We start from the raw sequence: 22,289 nt of genomic DNA on the forward strand, positions 1-22,289 counted from the left end.
CCTCCTAGTGTGTCATCGGTGTAGCGCACTTAACACTGCCGTGGGTATAAACCCCGCAATATCAGCGTCTCCCTGTTGTGAGCGTGCGTGAGCACACTGCCGTTTTACTATTCCTGAACCGACCAATGAGAATCGAGGGTTTGCAGAGAAAGGCACACGAATGTGATTTTAGTGAAGATACACTGGGTTCTCACGGAATCCCTTTACGCACATAGCTCGCCAGGTTTTTTCCCAACACCAATCCACTCTTCCCCTCCTTTTTTTCTCCACTCCCCTCTGCTGTCCCCACCCCAGATTGTCGTGCAATTTTCCTCAATCCCAAACACTTAATTGAGCAATTGGGATTCCTCACGTGTGGGCTGATTTGTAGTTTGAACACGTGGCTCATTCAAAAAAGCCGGAATAGCAGAGGATTTTTTTTTTTCTCTCCCCCCTTCTTCTTCTTTTTCTAGGCTCTAGACTTAGAGGCGGGCGCCAGCCTTACCGTGTGTGACATTCTCTGTCTCTTTGCCAAGGGGTTTGGAGGAAGACACAAAGTAGTTTCTCCTCCTTTTCACCCAGCCCGCCAGCGTTTGGAGACACGAGATTAATAATTGAGCATTTATTTATTGCGCGATAGAGACAGAGGGGCGAGGGAGCGCAAACGCACTGTGAGGCTGCCAGTTTAAATCTATCTGTGGCTTGAGCGACCGGGAAGCACGCCACAGCCACTCGGTAGTAGTAAAGGCGATTTAGGCTACTCCAAACACTGCACATCCGTGAGAGCAAATAACTATCACTCCCTCGGCGTAAAGATTGTCCCTTTTCGGCGCAGAACATGAATAAGCTTTACATTGGCAACGTGAGCGCAGAGGCGAGCGAAGAGGACTTCGAAACTATCTTTGAGCAGTGGAAGATTCCGCACAGTGGTCCGTTTCTTGTCAAAACTGGCTATGCGTTTGTGGATTGCCCGGACGAGAAGGCTGCAATGAAGGCCATCGATGTTCTTTCAGGTGAGAATTTTTGGGGGCAAAAAATAAATAAATAAATAAAGTGGCATTTTTGGAAAGACGCACGCAAGTGCTGCAATTGTGGAGATTGCCTTTCACTTCAGGGCCCCTATGAGAAATTCACGTAACCCTGTAGGGTGGAGGGGGGTGGTGGTGGTGGTGGTGGGGTGTATCCAGGCTATCTTACTCTCACACAACCTTTACTTGGCCTTTTGACACTGTGGGTTCATGGAAATGGATGCTCAGGGTTTGAGGGGGAAATTCAGCTCTTGTGATTTCACTGTACGTAGCTGGAGGAAAATGGTCGAGTAAACACAATCAGGAGGATGAGAACACCAAGGCTTTTTGCTAATGCATGTTATGTGCCGTTCAGGGCAGTGGGGCGCACGGGCAGCAGGCTGTGCACGCCGTAAAGTGAGCCTTATTGTGGCTCTATCACACAGCCCACTTTGGCACGATCAGGAGCACGGGCCGTGGTGTCCCTTGCTGCTTTTTTCTACCAGTTTCAATTTGAACTTGCTTTCTTATCCCGGCTTTCAAAGTACAGGCCTTCTCCAGCGGCCACAACTCGCTACACTGTGAAGCCATTTCGCCCATGCTGACACACCAGGTGGTTTAATTGCGTTGGTCAAATGTAGGCCAACTAACTGAGACACACACAACCACTTGGCTTTCATTATACCCCTTCAATTTCTGTCTGCTGCTCAGCGATTTGAAATTAAAGTTAAGCCCGAGCGTGCAGAACACGTAACATGTTGAGCCAAAACTCAGGATTTAACGAATGGAGCTAATGTCTGGCTTATTTGTGTCTCTTCGTGCTGTTGGTGACTTGCACACTTGGAGCAATTGGCCTCGCTATCACAACTCGGCTGCAAATTTCCAGGACGCAGCCATGTCTCCATACGTCTGTTTAGATTTGAGCACACTCCATTTAAAAAAAACAAAACAAAACAAAAAAGAAAAGGGGCAGTAAACACTAAGCATTGAATACGCAAGAAAAAGGGAGGAAGAGGGGGGAAGGTGGTGGTGGTGGTGGGGGGGGAGGCTGTTTAGGAGGTGAAATGACTACTGAGGGGGGGACAAAATAATTAAAAGTTGTTTTTGTTTTTCTAGGTAAAGTTGAACTTCATGGGAAAGTTCTCGAAGTGGAGCACTCGGTCCCCAAACGTCAAAGGTAGGTCGTGGCTTCATCTATAGTGCTGGGTTCAAGTCGTAGGAGCGCCTGTGTATATGTGTCTGTGTATGGAGGCTCTCACTCTCTCTCTCTCTCTCTCCCCCTCTCTGTGTGTGTGTGTGTGTGTGTGTGTTTTATTATTTTTCTTTTACTCTACCATTTTCTACATTTCCTGCTTCATTTCCAACACCAGGCGACACAGCTCTGGGAGTGTATGTGTTCGTGTTGCTGCCGAGCATTGTTAAACTCGGTGCTGTCTCTTATTTATTTATTTTTAATTTGGAGGAATTATAGTTTTTTGTATTTATTTATTTTTCCTGTGAATGCTTTGGGGTCAGATGAAAGGGGCATATGGTGGCGCACCCCCCCCCCCCTCACCACCACCACCCTCCTCTCTCGCCATGTCTGTGCTCCTAAAACCGTCGTGCATTTTGGGGTTTAACCAGCACGTGATTGTCTTTTGTCGCTCTCCCACTCACTGGTGTTTTCTTATTATTTATTGTACGCGTACAATAGTTGATATAAAGCCTGAGTGTGCAGAGTTAGACCAGGCTGGCTCTGAGGCGTATAGGCCTTGTGGAGTCGTCCATTTAAGAAGGATCTGCCTGTCATTCTCCCTGCCTGCCCTGCGCTTCCGCCCTCCTCTGCACATTGTGCTGCTGTTGCATGAGATGGACTCCCAAACGCGAGTGGAATGGGAGGTTTGAGGCCCAAGTCACGGAAAACCCTAAGGTTCACAGTTGGACCCCCCCGTAGTCACATTAGAGTGTCGTGTTTCAGTGGATGGTTTCCAAAAAATGTACCATAAACCTATTTTGACATGAGGACGTGACAATACTTGTGTTTTTAAGTTATTTCGTGCGTATTTGTTGTTTTTGTGGCGCAATTCGGTCATAATATGTGCGTTCATGAATAAGGCTAAAATGGCGCTTGTTTGGTGATTGGTGTGGTGATTTTTCAAAGAGTCACTACACACAATTTGCGTGATGTGCCTCCTTTTAAAGTCGAATTAAATGACCTGCTGTTTTGCGTAAAGCAACAAGCCTCGTTTGGAGCCAGAACGTCGAGGTGAAAGATGCGGCGTGAGCTTTTTCAGCTTTTTATGCATGGGTTAAATTAATTTAGGAAGTGCTTGGATGTGAAAATGCAGCGAGCAGGGGTTATTTAGACTTAGTTTTATTTTCTTAACGTGAAATGTATTTTTTCCACCTGAACGTCACCCATGCGTAAGCTGTCTAACAGTAGCCTGGATAAATAAACCAGGTGCGTTACGTGGGGAATTTAGCGTCAAATCTTGATATTCCTCCAAAAACAAACAAACAAAAAACAACAACAAAAAAAATTCTGGTGACGTTGCTCTGTCTTTTAGTGCAGTCTGCTGTGTTGGCTATGGCTGCAACAGAGTCGAGTTTCAGCCACACTTCAAAAAAGTAAAACGTGCCCTCCTCTTAGAACATGGAACATAGCAGCAGTCAGTGAGAACAGTATTCCGAGCATAGGCTACACGCCACACTCACTTGTACAGTGGGGCCCCTCTTTGCATTCCTGCCTGCAAATATCAGCTGGGAGCTTGGCCAATCACCATGGCTTAACCTTTGAACCCCTAAGGGAAGGAGGGGAGCGCAACAGCAGACAAGGCTCAAGGTGGGGTGGCTACGGTTTGGGGGTTAATATAGATGGGCCTGCGTAGGGTGACGTGTCATGGTGTGTGGCCTCTTCACGTTGGCCAAAATGCATCACGTCAAGCTTTTTGATGTGCGTTGACTGGAATGCGCGAAAACGCTCATGGCCAAAAGTCCACTAACGTTATTTCTACTGCATTGGCGAAATGTGTGCCACGTAAAATAGAAATGGTGACTCATGAAGATGTGTTGTTTGCTTAAACAACACAATCCAATAAATTGAAAACATCTTCTTCACTATTATATTCTTGTCATTAAACCCTTTTCTCATTATGCATATTTATATTTGCTTTGCCTGACTTCTGAAAAAGTGTGCGTTTTTTTTTTTTAAATCTGGCATTTAAGTGACACCCACTCAGTCTTAACAATGTCTTTAAATTTTTATTCTGAGAAAGAATCTAATTTGTTAAATAGGATTTTAAGCTGGTAGCTACACAGTTGAAACAGACTTATTTTGCTCAATGGCAGGCATAATTTAACTTTTGATCATGGTAGCTTTTAACAGACATTTATTGAACTTGTTGGCACTAAATGTTTTTTTTTTATTTTTTTTTTTATATATATATATTATCAAACCTATTTAAACTTTAAGCCAAACTTTATTGCAGTTGTCATTATTGTGAAGTTACTGGGTCAGATGTTGCTGCCTTTGGTGGATAAATTCAACAAAATAAACATTGCTAGTTACACGTTGTTAGTTACACGTACAGGAAGAAAGAAAATGACATGGCTATAAGGGGTAGCCCCAAGTGTGTGTGTGTGTGTGTCTGTGTGTGTATTTGTGTTGGCGAGAGAGAAGCAGGCATTGAACACACTTGCTTCAAAGGTGTACCACTGAATTTTTAGTTTTTATATATTTTTTTGCATTTGCCCTCACTGCTGTAAAGCTTTGTTTATTTTAAAGAATGTGTTTTAAAAACAACAGAACTAAAAACGTTGATAAGTTAAGATTAGTTGTAGTTTGTTTGGTTTATTGCAAGAATTCTGGGTCATGGGGTCACTGTGGGGCCCCACCTGCACAAACGGGGATTTGCAGCGGGGACTTGGGGTGCCAGCGAATTATGAATGTGGCCCCTTGTTTTACCCTGACTGCAGGAAAAGGGTCCTCCAATTCTCTTCCTCCTAGGCTCAGATAATGACATTTTTGCTTTCCCTTCACACAAATTATTTCTTACGTGTACTGGGGGACATGAAGACAAACGTATGTTTGCAGAAGCGAAGTCATTTCTAACAGTTAAAATCACTGGTTTGGAATTACCTCAGATTTCCAATCTCTCCAAATGCATGTGTTGAATGTAGCTTAATGGGTGCACAATGTGCATATAAGGCCTGTGCGAGGGCAGCGGAAACAAGACTGTGTGGAGTTCAGTCATTCAGAACCTCTGCATACTGAATAGTGAATGACTGTGGATGGGCGTTGAGCACAGAGCTCATGTCCCACATGGCTTCTGGCAGCGTTGATGTAGGGTGTTTCCGTATGGTGGGACGATAGAGATGGAGAGGGTATGGTGCAGTGTCACAGTGGTTGGCTTTTTTTTTTTTTTTTTTTTTTTTTTTTTGGTGTAATTAATAATTTTTTTTGAGTAGATGAATGGGCATGCTTCCCCACACATCTATACACCCACTCGCTACCGGCCCATAGGTGTCAGCTGGGCAATGGGGGTGCAGAATTGGTTGGTCCATTTTAAAATGTAAATAAGAACCACGGCCTCCTCTTGGTCATCACATGACGATCCCACCCCAGTCTCTCCTGGCCCTCTCCTCCTACCCTCCCACTTTTAACCCCACTCTACATGTTTCTGTCAGTGGACTTGTCCGTGTCCATGGCAACAGGGCCCCACCCCCACAGGGCAGAGAGGGCCCTTGTTACCCTTGCCTGAAACAGGGCTAGTCCCCACCAGCACCACACCCCCCACCCCAAATCAAAGGCTGGGACTAGAGATTGTATACCACCCCCAACCCCCACCCCACCCAGCCCCTACTGGTTGCCTACTTCTGTGTGTGGAGCTATAGGTTAATCCGACTGGAAGTGCTTGGTGCATTTGCACACTTCGCATGGCGTTCCCACCGCAATGCAGAGCATACAGAATGTGTGGGGAGGGGAGGCCTGACGAGCCAGGAAGGGCGAGAAGGGTTGATATTACTCTTGAAAGTTATTTGGGAATTTTCTTTACAATTTGCCCTTTTAGATTTAGTTTCTAATGTGTCAAATAAAATATGTTGTTGGACTACTGTTAGCTTGATTATGGTCGCAGTGGTTAAGCTGAGGAATTTCAGTTTCTGCGGCCCTTGTTGCGTTTAGTGTGTTTGACGGCCTACATGTGCTTTGTCATTTTTAAATTACCTTTTTGTTACATATCCTCTTTCTTCAGTTTAAGTGTAAATGGTTTTTAAACTAGTTTATGCTGTAAGATGTAATCTAAGCAGCAAATAAAAAAACAAACAAACAGCAAGCCTTAGTATTGGAACCGTAAGTACAAGTAGATGAGCTGCATTTAAACATCACTTAGCAGCTCAGTGAAGCTTGAGGGGAAAAGAATGAGATGTGTGTAATGTAACGCTTTACCTGGATGTTTTTACACAAGACGCACAGTGGTGTCCACACACAATAAAAGTGGAATTGGCTGCACATGCTGCATATGTATCAAGTATGTGCAGAGTTGGTGTAAGACTGGTGTGGAAATGGTTAGAGTTCAGGGTTTTGGGATTCTCTATCGCATGTGTCCACTCCCATTTTTATTCCTTTTGGTTTTTGTCACATAGATTGAAGTGGCTTGCACTTTTCTCACTTTTTTAATTTTTTTTTCCCCCTTTGTGACACATTGATCCACAAGTTCCATTGTCTGCGCGACCTCCGCACAAAGTCACTGTACTCTGATTGTAACTAAAATGTGAACCTTCATTCTAAAAGGATACACTGGGGATTTCTGTCCTGGTTGATTCTAGTGACAGCACACAGCAGCACTATTGTAACTGTTAGTCTCCACTTGCTTCTGCTGCATGCACACTCTATGAACAAGCATGCAATTTGGATTCTTACTGTTTAGTGTGATGCAGCCAGTGGAGATTCCCTTTGGTTCTAGCCCTCCCTTCCCTGTTTTGATAACAACAGCTGGATGCTCCTGGATAAGTGTCTATTTTGGTTGAAAAGAGTGGGCTCGAGCCCTGCAGTGGCTGAAACTTCATGCAATACCGTAGGGCACATGCTTGACTCAGTGTGGAGACATGACATTCAGAGTATATTTGCCTTTTCAGTGCTGTTTTTCGTGTGCTCTTCTCTTGGTGCCTCTTACTACACATTTCTTCCACTTCACCACCCTGTTTCTCTTCCCCCCCCGTCTCATTTTTTTGCTCTCCTTGACACAGTTATTGATTTGGGAGAAGGGGTGTGGTACATATTTAGTTTAATTTTAATTTTGAGCACCCTCAACTCAATTTAGGCCACCCAGTGGTAATTCCAAATGGCCGCTCTGCCCGTTCCCACCCCCCCCTCCTTTTACTTCCTCCCACGTTTTACCCAGGGTATCTTGGTGCACCTGCTGAGTTGGAAACAGAATTCTAACAGGGCAGCTTCTCTATCCTGGTCTGTCGTAGTGTTTTGGAGGAATTGAGACACATTTTGTTTGTTTTTTACAAATAAATGAATCTTGTCCATAATCTGTATGATTATGCTTTGTAATTGTTGGCAACTAACTCATTTTCCCCTCTTCTTTCACATTTCTTCCATCTTCCTTGAATTCCTTCTTTTCTCTTCCTCTTGTATCCATCCCCCACGTTCTTCCTTCTCTGTTCTCCCTCCAGGAGCTGTAAGCTGCAGATCAGGAACATCCCGCCTCACATGCAGTGGGAGGTGAGTGCTAACGGGCTGCTAACTGCTTCCAGGGCGGGGCACAATGGGGGCTGCCCAACTGGGCTCTCATTTAGTAACCTCGGGAGTCACCTTTCGTCCCTTTTTAGATTTCAATTAAGTATGAGCTTGATGATTTGTTGGAGTGAGGCTGCAGCTCAAACCAATGGGTGCAACTGGTAGAGTAAAAAATGCCACTGATATCAGTTGAACTTGGACGGTGAAGATTGTGTGGTTGAGTCTTTGCAATGACTGCTGCCTGGGAAGTGCAAGATGGGTGGTGAGGTTTTACTGAACAAAGCTGCTGTAAAAATGTGGGTATCTAGATGTTGTAGCTGGCTCAGACCAATTTAAATCGCACTGTTGCTACTAGACATGTTGTGGACTACTTTGGGGGAAGAAGCTTGTTCTTTGGTTACACAGGATTTCATTTTCTTTAGTGGGAAATGTGACTGAAATGTCCTGTCGTGGTGCATCATGGGTGCCTTTCCATGCTGAGTGCTAGTTTGAAAGCTTTTTTTTTTTTTTTTTTAACACCATGTGTTTCTTGCCAAAAAAACAAAAACAAAACTAATTTAGAAATGAAGTAAAAATAAACTAAGGGACCAAGGGTATTGTCTGTGGAGTTATGAAACATTCATGGGACGAGGGGTTTGACCTGACTAGCCCAAATGAGGAAGTCCGTATAAGATTTATGGGACATTAAAAAAGTCAGTTTACGTAGTCATTTGTTTTGTGGTGCTGTAGTTTTTGTAATTTAAAAAAAAAAAAAGTATTTTATATTTGCAGTGTGTCTAATTTAAATTATGCAAATTTAATAGTGTTTGATGTATAGAGGGTGGGCAAAATAAAATCAGCGAATGCGTCATTTTATTACATTAAATACTTTAAAAACTCATGTCAGAGTATTAAATCTGGCTGGTGTTGATACAGCTTTTACAGTTGGATATGATTGTTTTATAAGGAATTTCTATTGGTAACTAATTATAAAATGACACCATCCATAAATACCACCATAACCTCCTTGCATCGCTTGTAGTAGTAATGGCTACAGTAAAAATGTTAATGTGTAAATTTAAGAAACATTGTTTCAGGGTTCCACTGCTGAATTGTATTGAATGCAATGTTGGTTTTGTTCTATAGTTTTTGTCACTCATTACATTCATATACAAACAGCTTAGAGGTTCCACACTAATGAATCTAAAATTAAAATTCATGGCTTGCATTTAATCCTCTCCAAAATCACTTCTACACACACCCATTCCAATACAGGTAGCTCTTTTTACACTGCACAAATGATTTGACCTGGATTGGATATAACAAAACAGATAACGTGAACCAGAGTATACTAATCAACATGCCCATATAACACCTCTGTGACAAATTCTTCTGAAAAGCATGTTTGAATCAATCATGCAAAACTCTTCTCAGACACACAAGTAGTTGTTCATTAGGTGTTAGAATAGGTTCGCTCAATGGATTTACTGTGTGGAAGCAGTAGACACGACACCAAGGTCAGTGTTAAATCCCTGTCAGATGAAGTCCACTTGTTGTGAAGTCTTTAAAGGGTTAATGAGCAAAAAGCTTTCATGTAAAAAATGAATATCAATAGAAATGGTGTAACACGGTCAGGTTTGAAGGCCACTGCCTGATTAGTGAGAAATGAATGTTGAGCAACAGACGAGTGTGTGTGTGTGTGTCTGTGCGTATTGTATGCCTTTCATTCTCTGCATGTGATAAGTGTTTAATTTGGTATTCTTGTTTGATTACGTGCTAGTGTGCTGGACACACACATATATTTAAAAAAAAATAAAAATAGCAGGACTCAAGTTTGTCAGACTAGTTTTAAGTGGTGAAATTACACTCAAGCTTTTTTTTTTTTTTTTTTTTGTATAAATCAGAGGCATGAAACGATCCCACTGTTGGCTTCCACGTAGAATCTCCTGTTCTGTTAACAGCTTTAGGTGACGTGTGTATGTGTTTTTATTTATTTATTTTTCCTCCCCCTTTCTTTGCTTTGCAGAGGTTTAGCTGTGATAGCATGTACTTCTTGTGTTCAATTTCATTTCCTGCTCCATAAACGCTGTGGAAGCCTAATGAGAATTTTTATTAAATTGCACTTTTGTTCAGTATAAGTTTTCAGATTTCAACATGGCTTTATATTTAAGCCTGATTCACTCATTGTGGTCAAATGTCTGTGGAAAGGCTCAAAGGCTTTTGTAATGGTGGGCTCGCTTTGCCTACGCATGTCCATTGACTACAGCTCCAGATCCACCCATGTTCCTAGTATGTAGCACACAAGCTGCTTGCTTTCTCAAAAGGTGAAATGGAGGTTTCTCCCCCTTAGAGGGGGTGGGGCTGGGGGAGAAAAAGAACGGAATAGAAAGGGATCTTTGATGCAAAAGCCTTGTTTGTATCTTATCAGGTAGATAAGACAATGGGTCATGGTATCTGTGCGTGTGCAAAGCCTTAAAGTGCAACAATAGTGGTGAGAGTAGTGGCGTGTTCGCAGGCTGTAGTGGGTGGGTGGGCCTGGACTGTTTCCCCTTCCCTTCCATGTGCTCCGATTCACAGAATGTGTAGCATGAACTTGCACCCCTCCCCCAGCCACTGCTTCCTGCTGGAATGCACCCCACCCTTTCCTGAATGGCCTGGATTCCCATTGGCCAGGCTTGACAGATGGACAGGCAGATCAGCCAGCCAGCAACCCGTCGGTTTCAGGGAACTCTTAGTCCTGGAGCAGCCAATGATGTGGACTGGAGATGGTATGGAGGCGGGCAGTTGCTTGGTTGGTGGGTTGGTGGAGTGTGGATAAGGGGTGGGGGGCAGGGACGCAGTCTTGTTGGCTAGAAAGTGGGGTTGAGCTCTTGGGGGTGTGGCTTTGGTTTTGACTGAGCATAGTCAGAGGTCTTAGCTTAGCTTAGAACCCTCGCTCCCCCTTCCGCCACATTTGATCATCTATGATTTGAAAACCTTCGCTGTCCAGATTCGGGCAGGTGGCAAGCATGGCGTGGCGTTCTTTATTTTTAAGATGCCTGTTCTATAATTTTTAAATGTACCTTTCTAAATATGTATGATTTCAACCTGTTGGTAATTTTTGTCTGTAATATTTTTTTGCAAATACTACAAATAACAATCACTGCTATAGGAACTTTTACCAGTGAGCAGTCTGCATTTTTCTTTTTAATCATGTGTATTGTCTGATGCATTGGTTTACTATATAGAAGGTGGTTTACGTGAGTTATTTTTGAAATAGACTTTTAAAAACTATAATAAAACTCTCTCAGCCTGTGGAGTTCTGTGCAGGGGCCTCAAGGGGAGAGTCGTAATTTGAGGTAGACAGGCTTTTACAAGAAGGCAGCAATTTTATCCACGTAACTCAGCATTGAACTCTGAGTTTCAAAATTAATGGAGTGTGTCCTGGCAGCGAGCAGGGCTGGTTCCCATAGATGAGCTTCTGCTCGCTAACAGGTTCTGGTCAAAGCCTTCAAAGTCTGAGTAATCATGTCTTTTCTTTTTTCTTTTTTTTTTCCCCCTCTTAGGTTTTGGATAGTATGCTTGCTCAGTATGGAACTGTAGAGAGCTGTGAACAAGGTAAAGTCCGTCACAAAATTGCACCACCTTGTCTTAACACACACGATTCAGAAAGTCTTTTACTCTGTTACTTTATTGTACATTTGTATATTGTATTTTATTTTTAATAAATATAAATTTATATAGTATCATAATTTAAAGCATTTTTTTTTATTTACTGTCTGTATAAAGTATCACACAACAGTAAATTGTCACCATTATTGAATGTGTGTGTGTGTGTGTGTGTGTGTGAGAATTGACTCTGCTGTGTATTGCCCCACAGTAAACACTGACACAGAGACTGCAGTAGTCAACGTTCGATATGCAGCCAAGGAGCAGACCAGGCTGTGAGTGTGTACACATTTGCGCACATAGTGCATTCACATCATTAACCTTAAACTCATCTGTCTTGATGTCTTTTTGTCCTATCTTTTTTTTGTAAGGTTTTCACTTTACTAAGCATTTGTGATTTTTAAAATTACACCAGCTTCCTCTAATGATTTTCCTCCTTCCAAAAACTTGTCTAGTTTCATTTGACATTCAGTAATGATGGGCAGGAAGGGGCCTGATAGTTGGAATGGGAGGGGGTTAAATTAGCCATCTGGTGCCCCCTGGTGTACATGAATCATACTACAATATTCCTTGCACGAGTGATAGAAGCCTACAGGCATAATTGATGATCATTTAAAATCTCCAGTCCAACAAGGCAGACATGTATTGAGTGCGAATTAAAGTCTTGTGGCTGGAGTGAATTTCTTGTAGGTCAACAGAGGTGCTCTGCTGTAAGGAGCTCTTGCATCCAGGCTTCATAATTTTGTTTAAATGTCGTAACGGAAAATGGTATACCGGTCAGTTTTTCACCTTGTGGCTGCTGTTGAAACATTTCCTGTGTTTAATCATCTCCTAGTTAATGGCAATAAAGAGTTCTACCTGGAGACCAACATCTTTTTATGCTCCCCAGCGCAATGGAGAAGCTGAATGGCTATATGATGGAGAACTATGCTTTGAAAGTGTCCTACATCCCAGATGAGACTGCTGCTCCAGATGGTTCTTCAGCAGGGGGCAGGAGAGGCTTTAATGCCCGTGGACCCCCTCGTTCCAGCTCCCCAGGTTTGGGCGCACGACCCAAAGTGCAGTCAGACATCCCACTGCGCGTGCTGGTGCCAACGCAGTTTGTAGGCGCAATTATTGGCAAAGAGGGTGCTACTATTCGCAACATCACCAAACTGACCCACTCAAAGTAGGTACATGGAGGTCAGGAATTACACTGAGAATTGTACGTGAGCTGTGCTGTTTCCTTTGCTTGTACTGTTAACCTCATCAAAGTGTGTACAAATCCTCTGTCCTTTTACTCCAGGATTGACATTCATAGAAAAGAAAATGCAGGTGCAGCAGAAAAGCCCATCACGATTCACTCCACACCTGAAGGTTGTTCGAACGCTTGTAGAACAATCATGGAGATCATGCAAAAGGAAGCCCTCGACACAAAGTTGTGAGTTTTTACAGTTTTGAGTTTTGTCACCCAATTGTGTAAAAAACCAGAAGTAGTCACTGTTAAGCAACATCTTGTTTCATTTTCTTAAGCTCTCTAAAAAGAGAAAATAATAATAAATACATATAAAAATATATCTTTTACTCGGTGCAGTCAAAATGATTGTATTGTATGCATATGATGTTTGGTTGTTTATTAAAAGTTTTACTGGAGGGTGCAGTCAGGCTTGTAAAAATACTGACATTACCTAAAGACCAAGAAAACGTAACAAATTGTATATTGAAGGAGGTTTAATTAGAATCTTTAAGAACATTTAGGTTTAGATTCTATGTGTCTTTGCAGTACTGAGGAGATCCCACTGAAGATCCTTGCACATAACAACTTTGTAGGAAGATTAATTGGGAAAGAAGGACGCAACCTGAAGAAAATCGAGCAGGACACGGGGACCAAGATCACAATCTCACCGTAAGACTGCTCACACTTTCCCATTCCACCACCAGTTCTTGCCGACCCATAACTGAAACTTGTACAGGTTCTTCTGTTTCTATTGTCCTCTGGAAGCTTTAGAGACAGAAACATTCTCATGTCTCATGACTAGTCTATGTAACATCTCAAATACAGCTCCTTTCCCTGGAGACTTCAAAACCTGGTCTCCATCCTCCAAATGCCGAAATGACGGCTTCTTGACTTGAGCGTGTGCACGCGTGCCTCCCCCACTTATTCCTTTCTCTGATGTGCTGTCTTTACAAAAGGCCTATCAGTTTGTCAGACCAGCTCATTTTTTTAGGTATAGAAAGTGCCTATAATGCAGTATGTTAATCAAAATGTGTAATTGCAGATGGCGAGAGACGCACATGATTGAAGGATAGTTCAGTTTATGTATTATTAAAGGGCTTCAGTAAGTTCAGGGATATGTTTGGACAACTACTTTCCCCCCATTCATGCAATTGCATGAAGAGAATGGCATGCCTCATTATTTGTTGTGGTGTTTTCATGTTTGACCTTGTGTTTTGTCCAGTCTTCAGGACCTAACCCTGTACAACCCAGAACGGACGATCACAGTGAAGGGCTCTATTGAGGCATGCTCAAGAGCTGAGGAAGAAGTTATGAAGAAGATCAGGGAATCCTATGAGAGCGACATGGCTGCTATGAATGTAAGCCTTTTAAATGCTTATTCAAGAAAAATATAAAATGTTTTTCTAATGGTTTATTCTACTAGTTTGACTTCATTGTATTGTCAACAACATATTGTGGTAATTCCTTTTCATAAGAATGTCTCATTGTGACATTGGCTACACAGTTGCATTGTGACAATTGTATAGTGTATGTACATGTGGGCAGAGAGAAGAAAATGACAGTTGCCTTAAACTCTTAATTCAGAGGGGTTTTGTTTGTCAGTTGTTGTCCCTATAATAAAAGAAGTAAAGGCTGGAATTTAATTTTATTTGTATAGCGCCAAATCGCAACTTCAGATGCTTCAGTTTTTAAGGTTTAAGGCCTCAGAAAATTTAACTGTATATAGAAAACCCAACAATCCCACTTGAGCATCACTAGGCAACAGTGGAGAGGAAGAAACCGCCAGCCAATGGAAAGAAGCTAACGTAGGAGAAATGGGATCTCAGTTCTAGAGATTTATTTTATGTACGTATGATGTAAAGGAGATATCCTGGTCAAAGATAACTTGGAGATTCCACACAGTATTAGCCAATGTTATCTAGGTTAAGAATATGATTAGACATGTCTCTGAGGTTTTTAAGACCAAACTAAATGACCTCTGTCTTTGAATTTAGGAGTAGAAAATTAGAGGACATCCAGGCCCTTGTATGTGTTTTTTTTTTTTTTTTTTAAGTAAGCTTTTAGTTTAATTAATTGACTAGTTACCTCTGGTTTCATAGATAAATATAGCTGGTCATCATCTGTATAGCAATGAAAATTTAGTCTTTCTGAATAATATTGCCCAAGGGGGACATGTATAGAGTAAAAAGATTCTGCCCAAGCACAGAACCCTGTGGAACTCCATAGCTAACTTTAGTTTGCATCGAGTACTTTATTTAAACCAGCCTAGTGCTGTTTCTTTAACCCCAATGACATGTTCCAGTCTGTGCAAGACAATGTTGTGATCTATAGTGTCAAATGCAGCACTAAGATCCAACAAGACGAGTATAGAGAGTTGTCTGTCTGTTGTCTGACGCTAGGAGATTGTTCAAGTGTTGTTTCTGTACTATGATATACTTTAATTTCTTACTGGAAATCTTCATACAGGTTAGTCCTACACTGGTCACATAATCACTTTTTCAAGGATTTCAGAGATAAAGGGCAGATTGGATATTGGTCTATAATTGGCTAAAATTCATGAGTCAAGAGTAGGCTTTTTTTACTAGAGGTTTGACTCCAGCAACCTTAAAAGCCAGTGGTATGTAGCCTGTTGGTAAAGATCAATTGATCTGATCTAATATAGACATGCTAACCAAAGGTAAAACATCTTTGAGCATTCTAGTCAGGATGGGATCTAAGAAATGTTGATGGTGTAGATTAATTATTGAAATTAACTCGGCATGATCTACATGGATGAAACTGGAAGTGATTTCTTAGAAATGGATCTAGAGTTGCTACATGCGAGACCATCCATGCCAGTTGCAGAATCTAGAATATAATAGAGAATATAATTTTTTTTTTTTTCCTTTAATAGTTATGACATTATGAATTTCTTAACTAAGAGTTGAGGGGACACTAAGCTCAGCAGAGCTTTATCAGCCTGGTTACAGTACTGAAAAAAAAACCTGGGCTTATTTGTCACCATTAATGAGAAATAATATGTGGTTCTAGCTTTACAAGGGTTTTTTATAAATATATTTAACCATCTCTCCAGGCTAAGCAAGATTAATCTAAATTAGTGGAACGTCACCACCTCTCCAGCTTACATGACGTCTACTTTAAGCTACGAATTTGTGAACTGTGCCATGGAGCTAGCTTCCTCCGATTCACCAAGAGGGGCTTGTACTGGAGTAAAGTTAGGATGACTGCCCTCCTGTGTTGGTACATGGCTCTGAAATAAAAGATGATATAGTTCTTAAATTTGTCGACTGCATTTTCAGATAAACATCTACTAAAGTTTAGTAGATCTACTAAAATTTAAATGTTGTTACAAATGGCAGATAAAAGAGGACTTTGGGGAAAAACTATTAATTGATCGATTTCAACACCATATGTCAAAACAAGATCAAGGGTGTGAGTTAAAACTGAGTGGGTTTATTTACACCACTCTGAGATGTCAGGGTTTAGGTCTTCTAATAAATTCTGTCATATCTCTAGACGGACACACACCATCTAAAGTGGGATGGATGGTGGTGGCACTAAACCAAACTACTTATAAATATTTAGACAAATGATTAAAAAAAAAAAAAAAAAACTACCTAAATCGTGTAGTTTACAATTTGATGATTGAATTTACACTGATCCTGATACTGAACATGTGGATAAAATATTTAATGTGATCTTTTTGTCATGAATATCACTAACAAAAAAGAAATAATTTTAAGTCCATTGTCTATGACATGAAACAGATATTTAGACTAAGATATAAGTTATAAGACTAAGTTTAGATTGAAACAGAAAATCTGAAAGAATATACGTATACTAGGTGGTGGTTGAAACTCAGGAATATTTATGCTACCTTACCTCACTAATACAAACACCGAAAGCACTTTAAAGTTGTGCTAGTGTGGATTGAGAAGCAACTTGGCCAGTCCGTATGATGCACAGCTGTTAAAAGGCATATATCACTTAAAAGGTTTCAATTGACTTAAAAAAATCACAAAACTTTGAAATTTGCACTTTCTGAGGAGCTGCGTTTGAACATGGTGTTGATGAGCAGGCGTACAACCTGATCTGTAGCGCGTTAACAGACACTTCCTTTTTCTCTCCAGCTCCAGTCGAACCTGATTCCAGGCTTGAATCTGAATGCTCTGGGTTTGTTCCCCAGTGGAGCACCAGGGATGGGTCCCTCCATGTCTAATGTCCCACCTCCTGGAGCCCACGGTGGATGCTCCTCATTTGGAGTAAGTGACTTGTCTCCATATAGCATTTTGTAGTGTGGCCTTTCCCACACAATGCCGTTTAAAAACCCAGGACTGACTTTGTTTGAATATTTAAATTGAATTGTTGGGTTAGACTAGTGAAAACTGCAGTTTATTAAAACCAAAGCGGATAGTCTCTAGCCACTCAGTTTAACGTTTCTTTTTTCCTTTAGTGCAGTCCTTATGGGGGTGAGGGGCCATTTTGGGCTTCTATGCTGTTGGCGAGCAGCCAGCCTCTTGCTGTAAGTCACCCATCCCAAAGTGCTTTGCACGGCTTGTGGCTGCTCGCTGCAGGATTTTTTATTTATTTTTTCCACCTGCCCATTGATCTTGACCTAGTCTGTGTGCAGTTAACCTGGTCATTGGGGAGATGCTGCTCCTGATGGGCAACAGTAGCTAGGCCTTGTAGTTATATTTATCAGCTTCAGCGGGTGTTTTACAGTGTTATTTGTGCCACATATCAAGTGCTTGTATTTGTTTAGGAAAGTGAATATTTTTACAATGGTGAGTAAAACATTGTCGGCACTGATTTGGCAGCTGCCAAAGTAAGTTGTTAGAGTGCCCTCGGCTGACACATTGCTGGGCTCCATCCAAAATCAACAGTGCTGCTTGTTGTTCCTGTGTAACGATGCTACCACCTCCTCTTCCAGAGCTCAAGTCAGTCACACACCCTGCTAACACAAGTGAGGTGTTGTAGCTGTGTGCAAAAAGGCCTCTGCTTCATCTGCAGTAGGAAACTGAGCGCAATGTCAAAAGCATGAACATCACTTTAATATGACCCTAATTAACTTTTCAGATGGAATTACTAAATTGATGCATGTGGCAAACGGAGATGGTGAATTATGAGTGGGATGGAAAGTGTCGGTTTGTTAAACGGCAGTTTTAAATATTGCCACAGCACTCACTGGAGTGTCTTGCTGGACATGAACATATTATGTGCGTTCGTGTTACTGTGGTACAGAGAGTCCAGTCGGATAACTGGTAAAGGGCAGAAGCTCCGATGTAGCTTAAAGAATTTATACAGCTTTCGCTAGATCTTCTGTCTGCGCAATGGTGGCTGGAAATTGAGCAAGTAGTCTGTGGTTGGTGTCTGTGTGATCCTGTCCAGATCACAGTAGTACTAAACTATTTATACCCAGCAGGGCCACCCAGAATCAGAAACGGTTCACCTGTTCATCCCCGCGCTTGCAGTGGGAGCAATCATCGGAAAACAGGGTCAACACATAAAACAGCTGTCACACTTTGCCGGAGCCTCAATCAAGGTGAGTGATGGACAGGTGGCAAAATTCAGAATCTCAATGATGATTGTTTTTAATGCTGGCTGTCTGCCCTCCTTCAGATTGCCCCTGCAGAAGGAATGGATGCCAAACAAAGAATGGTCATCATTGTTGGACCACCAGAGGCTCAGTTTAAGGTGCTGTGACTTCAGAAACACAATAGTTATGAGCTGATGGTATCTTCTGTGTAGAGTCTGCCATTTATGTTGCACCACTCTCTTTTATTTACATTCTTATCATAGCCTTGACCTCTTGCAGCCAGTCCAGGAAAGTGCACCGCAAGTAATTTGTACTCTGCCCTGTTGTGCTGCAGGCACAGTGTCGCATATTTGGCAAATTGAAAGAAGAGAATTTCTTTGGACCTAAGGAGGAGGTGAAGCTCGAGGCTCACATCAAGGTTCCCTCCTTTGCTGCTGGACGAGTAATTGGAAAAGGCGGGAAAACGGTAAACAATGACACTGACTCATTAATTACTGAGCTGCAGACTTGAAAATGACTGGTTCTTATCAAATTCTTTACTCTTAAAGAAGTTTGTCTGCCACTGCAGGTAAATGAGCTCCAGAACCTCACATGTGCAGAAGTGGTGGTGCCCAGGGACCAGACCCCTGATGAGAATGACCAAGTTATAGTCAAGATCAGTGGACACTTCTTTGCATGCCAGGTGAGTTTCATACAATACACAATATTGTTGTTCAAGTGTTTCAAGTTGCTGTTGCATAAACACAGCCTTGTCTGTTGGCCTTTCACAAAAGGCACACAACCTCTCATTAGCCATATTTGGCTGCAAAAGTAATATCCAATATCCAGATTTAAGTAATCTAATGCAAATCCAGATTTTTAAATGTTTACATTAACTTGACAAGGCCTTGCTTATAGAATCATTATTTCTTGCCAAGTAGAATAGCACCTATGGCCTGTGCTTCAGCTGGTGCTAATAGGGCTCCTAATGTAGAAGGGAGAGCATAAACTAAAATATGGCATAATTTGCAGAAGATGTGGAGTCCTTGATGCACTCTTTATTAGATTTAGTTGTGCTGCAACTGGATCTTAACATTTGTCCCATGTCATCTAGTTGGCCCAAAGGAAGATTCAGGAGATCCTAGCCCAGGTTAGGAGGCAGCAGCAGGCCAAGCCTGCATCTGGAGCCCAACCTCCACTGCCCCGCAGGAAGTGAAGATCCGGTGAAGCTGGAGGAATGGTGACTGAATCTGCCAGAAGACTTGACAGATGGACAGATGGAGTGGGGTCCAGACAAGGAGTTGAAGTGCTCATCTCAGGGGTCAAATGTTATCAGAACCCAACCAAACATCTACCCCTCCTTGTCCTACTTGAACTTTCAAGAGTGGCTAAAAAGAGAACCTGCGCCTCTAAGCCTCCACCCACCACACCTCTACATCTCTGTGAGAATGTATTTCTGAGGGCTCCTAACAATGTCACCTGCCCTCACACTTGCGCACCCCGACCCCCCCTCCCCCCACACGGGTGTGTTAAATTATTTTCCTTTTATCCCAAATCTTTACACTAGAAACACAAAAAGAAATAAGGATCCCCCTCCTATCACCTACTTGGTGTGGTACTTCAGACCTGACAAGATGTTTTGGTTGACTTCGGATTTAGTTGACACTTTCTTTTCTTTTTATTTTTTTTCATAGCATTTATTAGGTTGGATATTTCTCGTTAGTTTTCTGTGGAAAGGAAAAGGCATTGCTAACAAGGTCCTGGTTGGATCAACAGATGGATTTATTTGGGGGGAGGGTTGGCTCAGATTGGGTGGGCCATCTTTAGGGGAAAGATTCTTGTTTCAGGACAGGACCCCTAAAAGGGTGGATTATATTGGGCGTCCTGCCCCTGTAATGATAGTGGCATTTTATAAATTCGGATGCATTTTATAGATAGACCTATATACATAGATGAATATATACATATATATTTAGAGGTGAGGGCAGCACCATGACTGGCACTTAAGGAAATGGTGCCGAACTGCTGCTGCCCTGGAAAACCAATTTAATATGCATTTTACTTAACTACCTCAGGATCTAGTACCTCAGAAGAGAAAAGAAAAATGATTATATATATATGAAAAATGTTCCTTTCTTTTTTTATTTTGCTTTTGTGGTATTTTGTATACTTTATAAAGCTGATAGTCTTTGAACATTTTTATTTTTTTAAGAAAATTTAAAATTTGGTCAGCTGCCAACTGACCTTGCCTTCAACTCTGGTGCTTTAGGTGGCATTGTACATGTTTATGTGTGACTTAAGATGACCCTGTACATAAGTCGATTTGTACATAGCAGCCCCGGAGCAAGAGTTGGTGTGCCCCCTCAGCTGGCGGCTGACAGGAGTATTAAGAAAATCACCTCAGTTTTTCCCCTGAGGGTCCACCATCTTCTGAAAAAAGTACAACACAACTAAGACATGCAAACAACGCCAATCGTATTTAATTGCAGCAATGCCATTTAGTTTTGGGATTGACATCGTTTTTGGTAATGGTACTTAAATTTGTCAGAATTTTTGCCTTCCTCTGAGGGCTGTGGTCAGGGTTCTGCAGGGTGGACTGTAATGGTCCTCACTGAAGCTGCCCTAGAGTCTGCAGAGCTTCAGTGTTTTTTGTTTTTTTTGTCTCTGTTCCTAGGCCATCTGCCACCTTGTCTTCACAAGGTCTAAGCCTGACTAGATTTATTTTCATAGAGCAAGCTTTGTCAGTTCGGAGTGGCCCTTGTAAGCAGGCCATCAACTCAATGTTAACTGCATGGTGAGGGTAGGGGGAGTCACACTGATAGATGCCTTTTTTGTTTTTGTTTTTTTCTTTTGCTGTAGGAAAACGATTAAAACGAACAACCTTTCCCTGTAACCCACAAATGTAACTTGATGTTTCAATTTGTTCATACAGGAAAAAAAAAACGATGCACACAAAATACTGAATGAATTCTTACTAAGGAAAGAGTCCAAAACTTAAAGTATACAGTTTATTTCAATTCTCTTCATGCCGAATGTAAATATGTTGATTGTGGTAAAAGTGCTTGAGTGTATCCATGCTTCCACAGTAGAACACCGTCTACCTCAGCTGAGGGGGTGGGGGGTTGTTGTGGCACTAGGCACCCCACCCTGCCCCCACTGAGCGCCAGAGCGCACTGATACCTCAGTCCCCCCCTCCCCGAACACTTATTTCTACATGTGTGCCATCCTAACACCGCGCTTTACTGAGGGGCACAAGTGATACTTAAAGTTTATCCCTGACACCTCCTGATCTCCTGCGTCCTTCCTACCCCCCCCCCCCCTCCTCTGCAGTTTGTTTTGATCTACCTCTTTAGACATGTATTTGAAGTAGAGGCATTCTTCTATTTGTTAGAAATTAGTGCCCCCCTTTCCCCCTTTATGCCTCCCCATGCTTGCCCAGATATGAATGAAAACTAAAATCATGTACTCTTAGTTGAGAGGAAAAAAAAAATTGAAAGCGATCAAACTATTTTCTTTGGACACTGTTTATCTCTCTATATATAAATACCCTTTTTGGCATAACTGAAATCCTCAAATGATTGTTCTTTCTTTCTGCTTTCTATTTTTGGTGGTGTGGCTTACATGTATTTGAACTTTTGCTTGGGTTTTTTGTGGAAAAAAGGTCAAATCACGCGTTTAATTTTGCATTCAATAGTTAAAATGAGAAAATACAGTTTTTTAAAAAAAAGGGCCTACCCTTTTTTCTGATTTGTAAGACTTCAAAATAAGTCCTGTCTTATTTTCCCTTTTGTCTTTCACAGATGCTACACTTGCTGATTTGGTAGCCATTTTCTTCTGTTAGCATTTCCTGGCTGTGTAACATCAACTTGGTATGGGACAGATATGAGGGACTGGGTCTGTGGATTTTCTTTTTTTTTTCTTTTCTTTCCCAGTGATTTTTTTTTTTTTTTTTTTTTTTTTAATTTTTGTTTTAAAAAGTTATCAATCTTCAGCATGATATTCCCTCTCTGCGACCATGCTTGTGCCCCTTCACCTCCACCCTCACACACAGCTCCACTTGTCAAATGCCTCTGAATTAAAAAAAAAAAAAAAAAAAAAAACTAAATTGTGGCGTGTTTTATTTTTCCCCCCTCCCCCCCCAAAAAAATATTTCTTACTGTATCTGAGGAGTGTTGTTTGAAGGCCGACTACTTGATCCACATCATGTAATTCAAAAATGTT

The 22,289-nt window shown here is 41.7% G+C and overlaps 1 protein-coding gene across 4 annotated transcripts; it reads left to right on the top strand.

Annotated features, from left to right (window-relative positions):
- Nucleotides 1-334: 334 nt before the first annotated feature.
- igf2bp3 (insulin-like growth factor 2 mRNA binding protein 3) lies at nt 335-22,131 on the top strand. 4 transcript variants are annotated; one of them, XM_026347684.1, is made up of 16 exons: nt 335-992; nt 2,103-2,163; nt 7,647-7,695; nt 11,235-11,286; nt 11,549-11,612; nt 12,227-12,505; nt 12,623-12,757; nt 13,100-13,222; nt 13,776-13,911; nt 16,684-16,815; nt 17,007-17,075; nt 17,973-18,095; nt 18,173-18,247; nt 18,424-18,555; nt 18,658-18,771; nt 19,183-22,131. In XM_026347684.1, exons 1-16 carry the CDS (start codon nt 818-820, stop codon nt 19,282-19,284), a joined length of 1,821 nt encoding a protein of 606 aa, XP_026203469.1. In that variant the 5' UTR covers nt 335-817; the 3' UTR covers nt 19,285-22,131. The 4 variants fall into 4 exon arrangements, with proteins under 4 accessions (XP_026203469.1, XP_026203470.1, XP_026203471.1 ...); XM_026347685.1 differs by having other exon boundaries at nt 336-992; nt 17,976-18,095; XM_026347686.1 differs by lacking the exon at nt 17,007-17,075 and having other exon boundaries at nt 336-992.
- The last annotated feature ends 158 nt before the right edge of the window (nt 22,132-22,289 follow it).

Source organism: Anabas testudineus, chromosome 11 (assembly GCF_900324465.2).
Source record: "Anabas testudineus chromosome 11, fAnaTes1.2, whole genome shotgun sequence".
Classification (NCBI taxonomy): domain Eukaryota; kingdom Metazoa; phylum Chordata; class Actinopteri; order Anabantiformes; family Anabantidae; genus Anabas; species Anabas testudineus.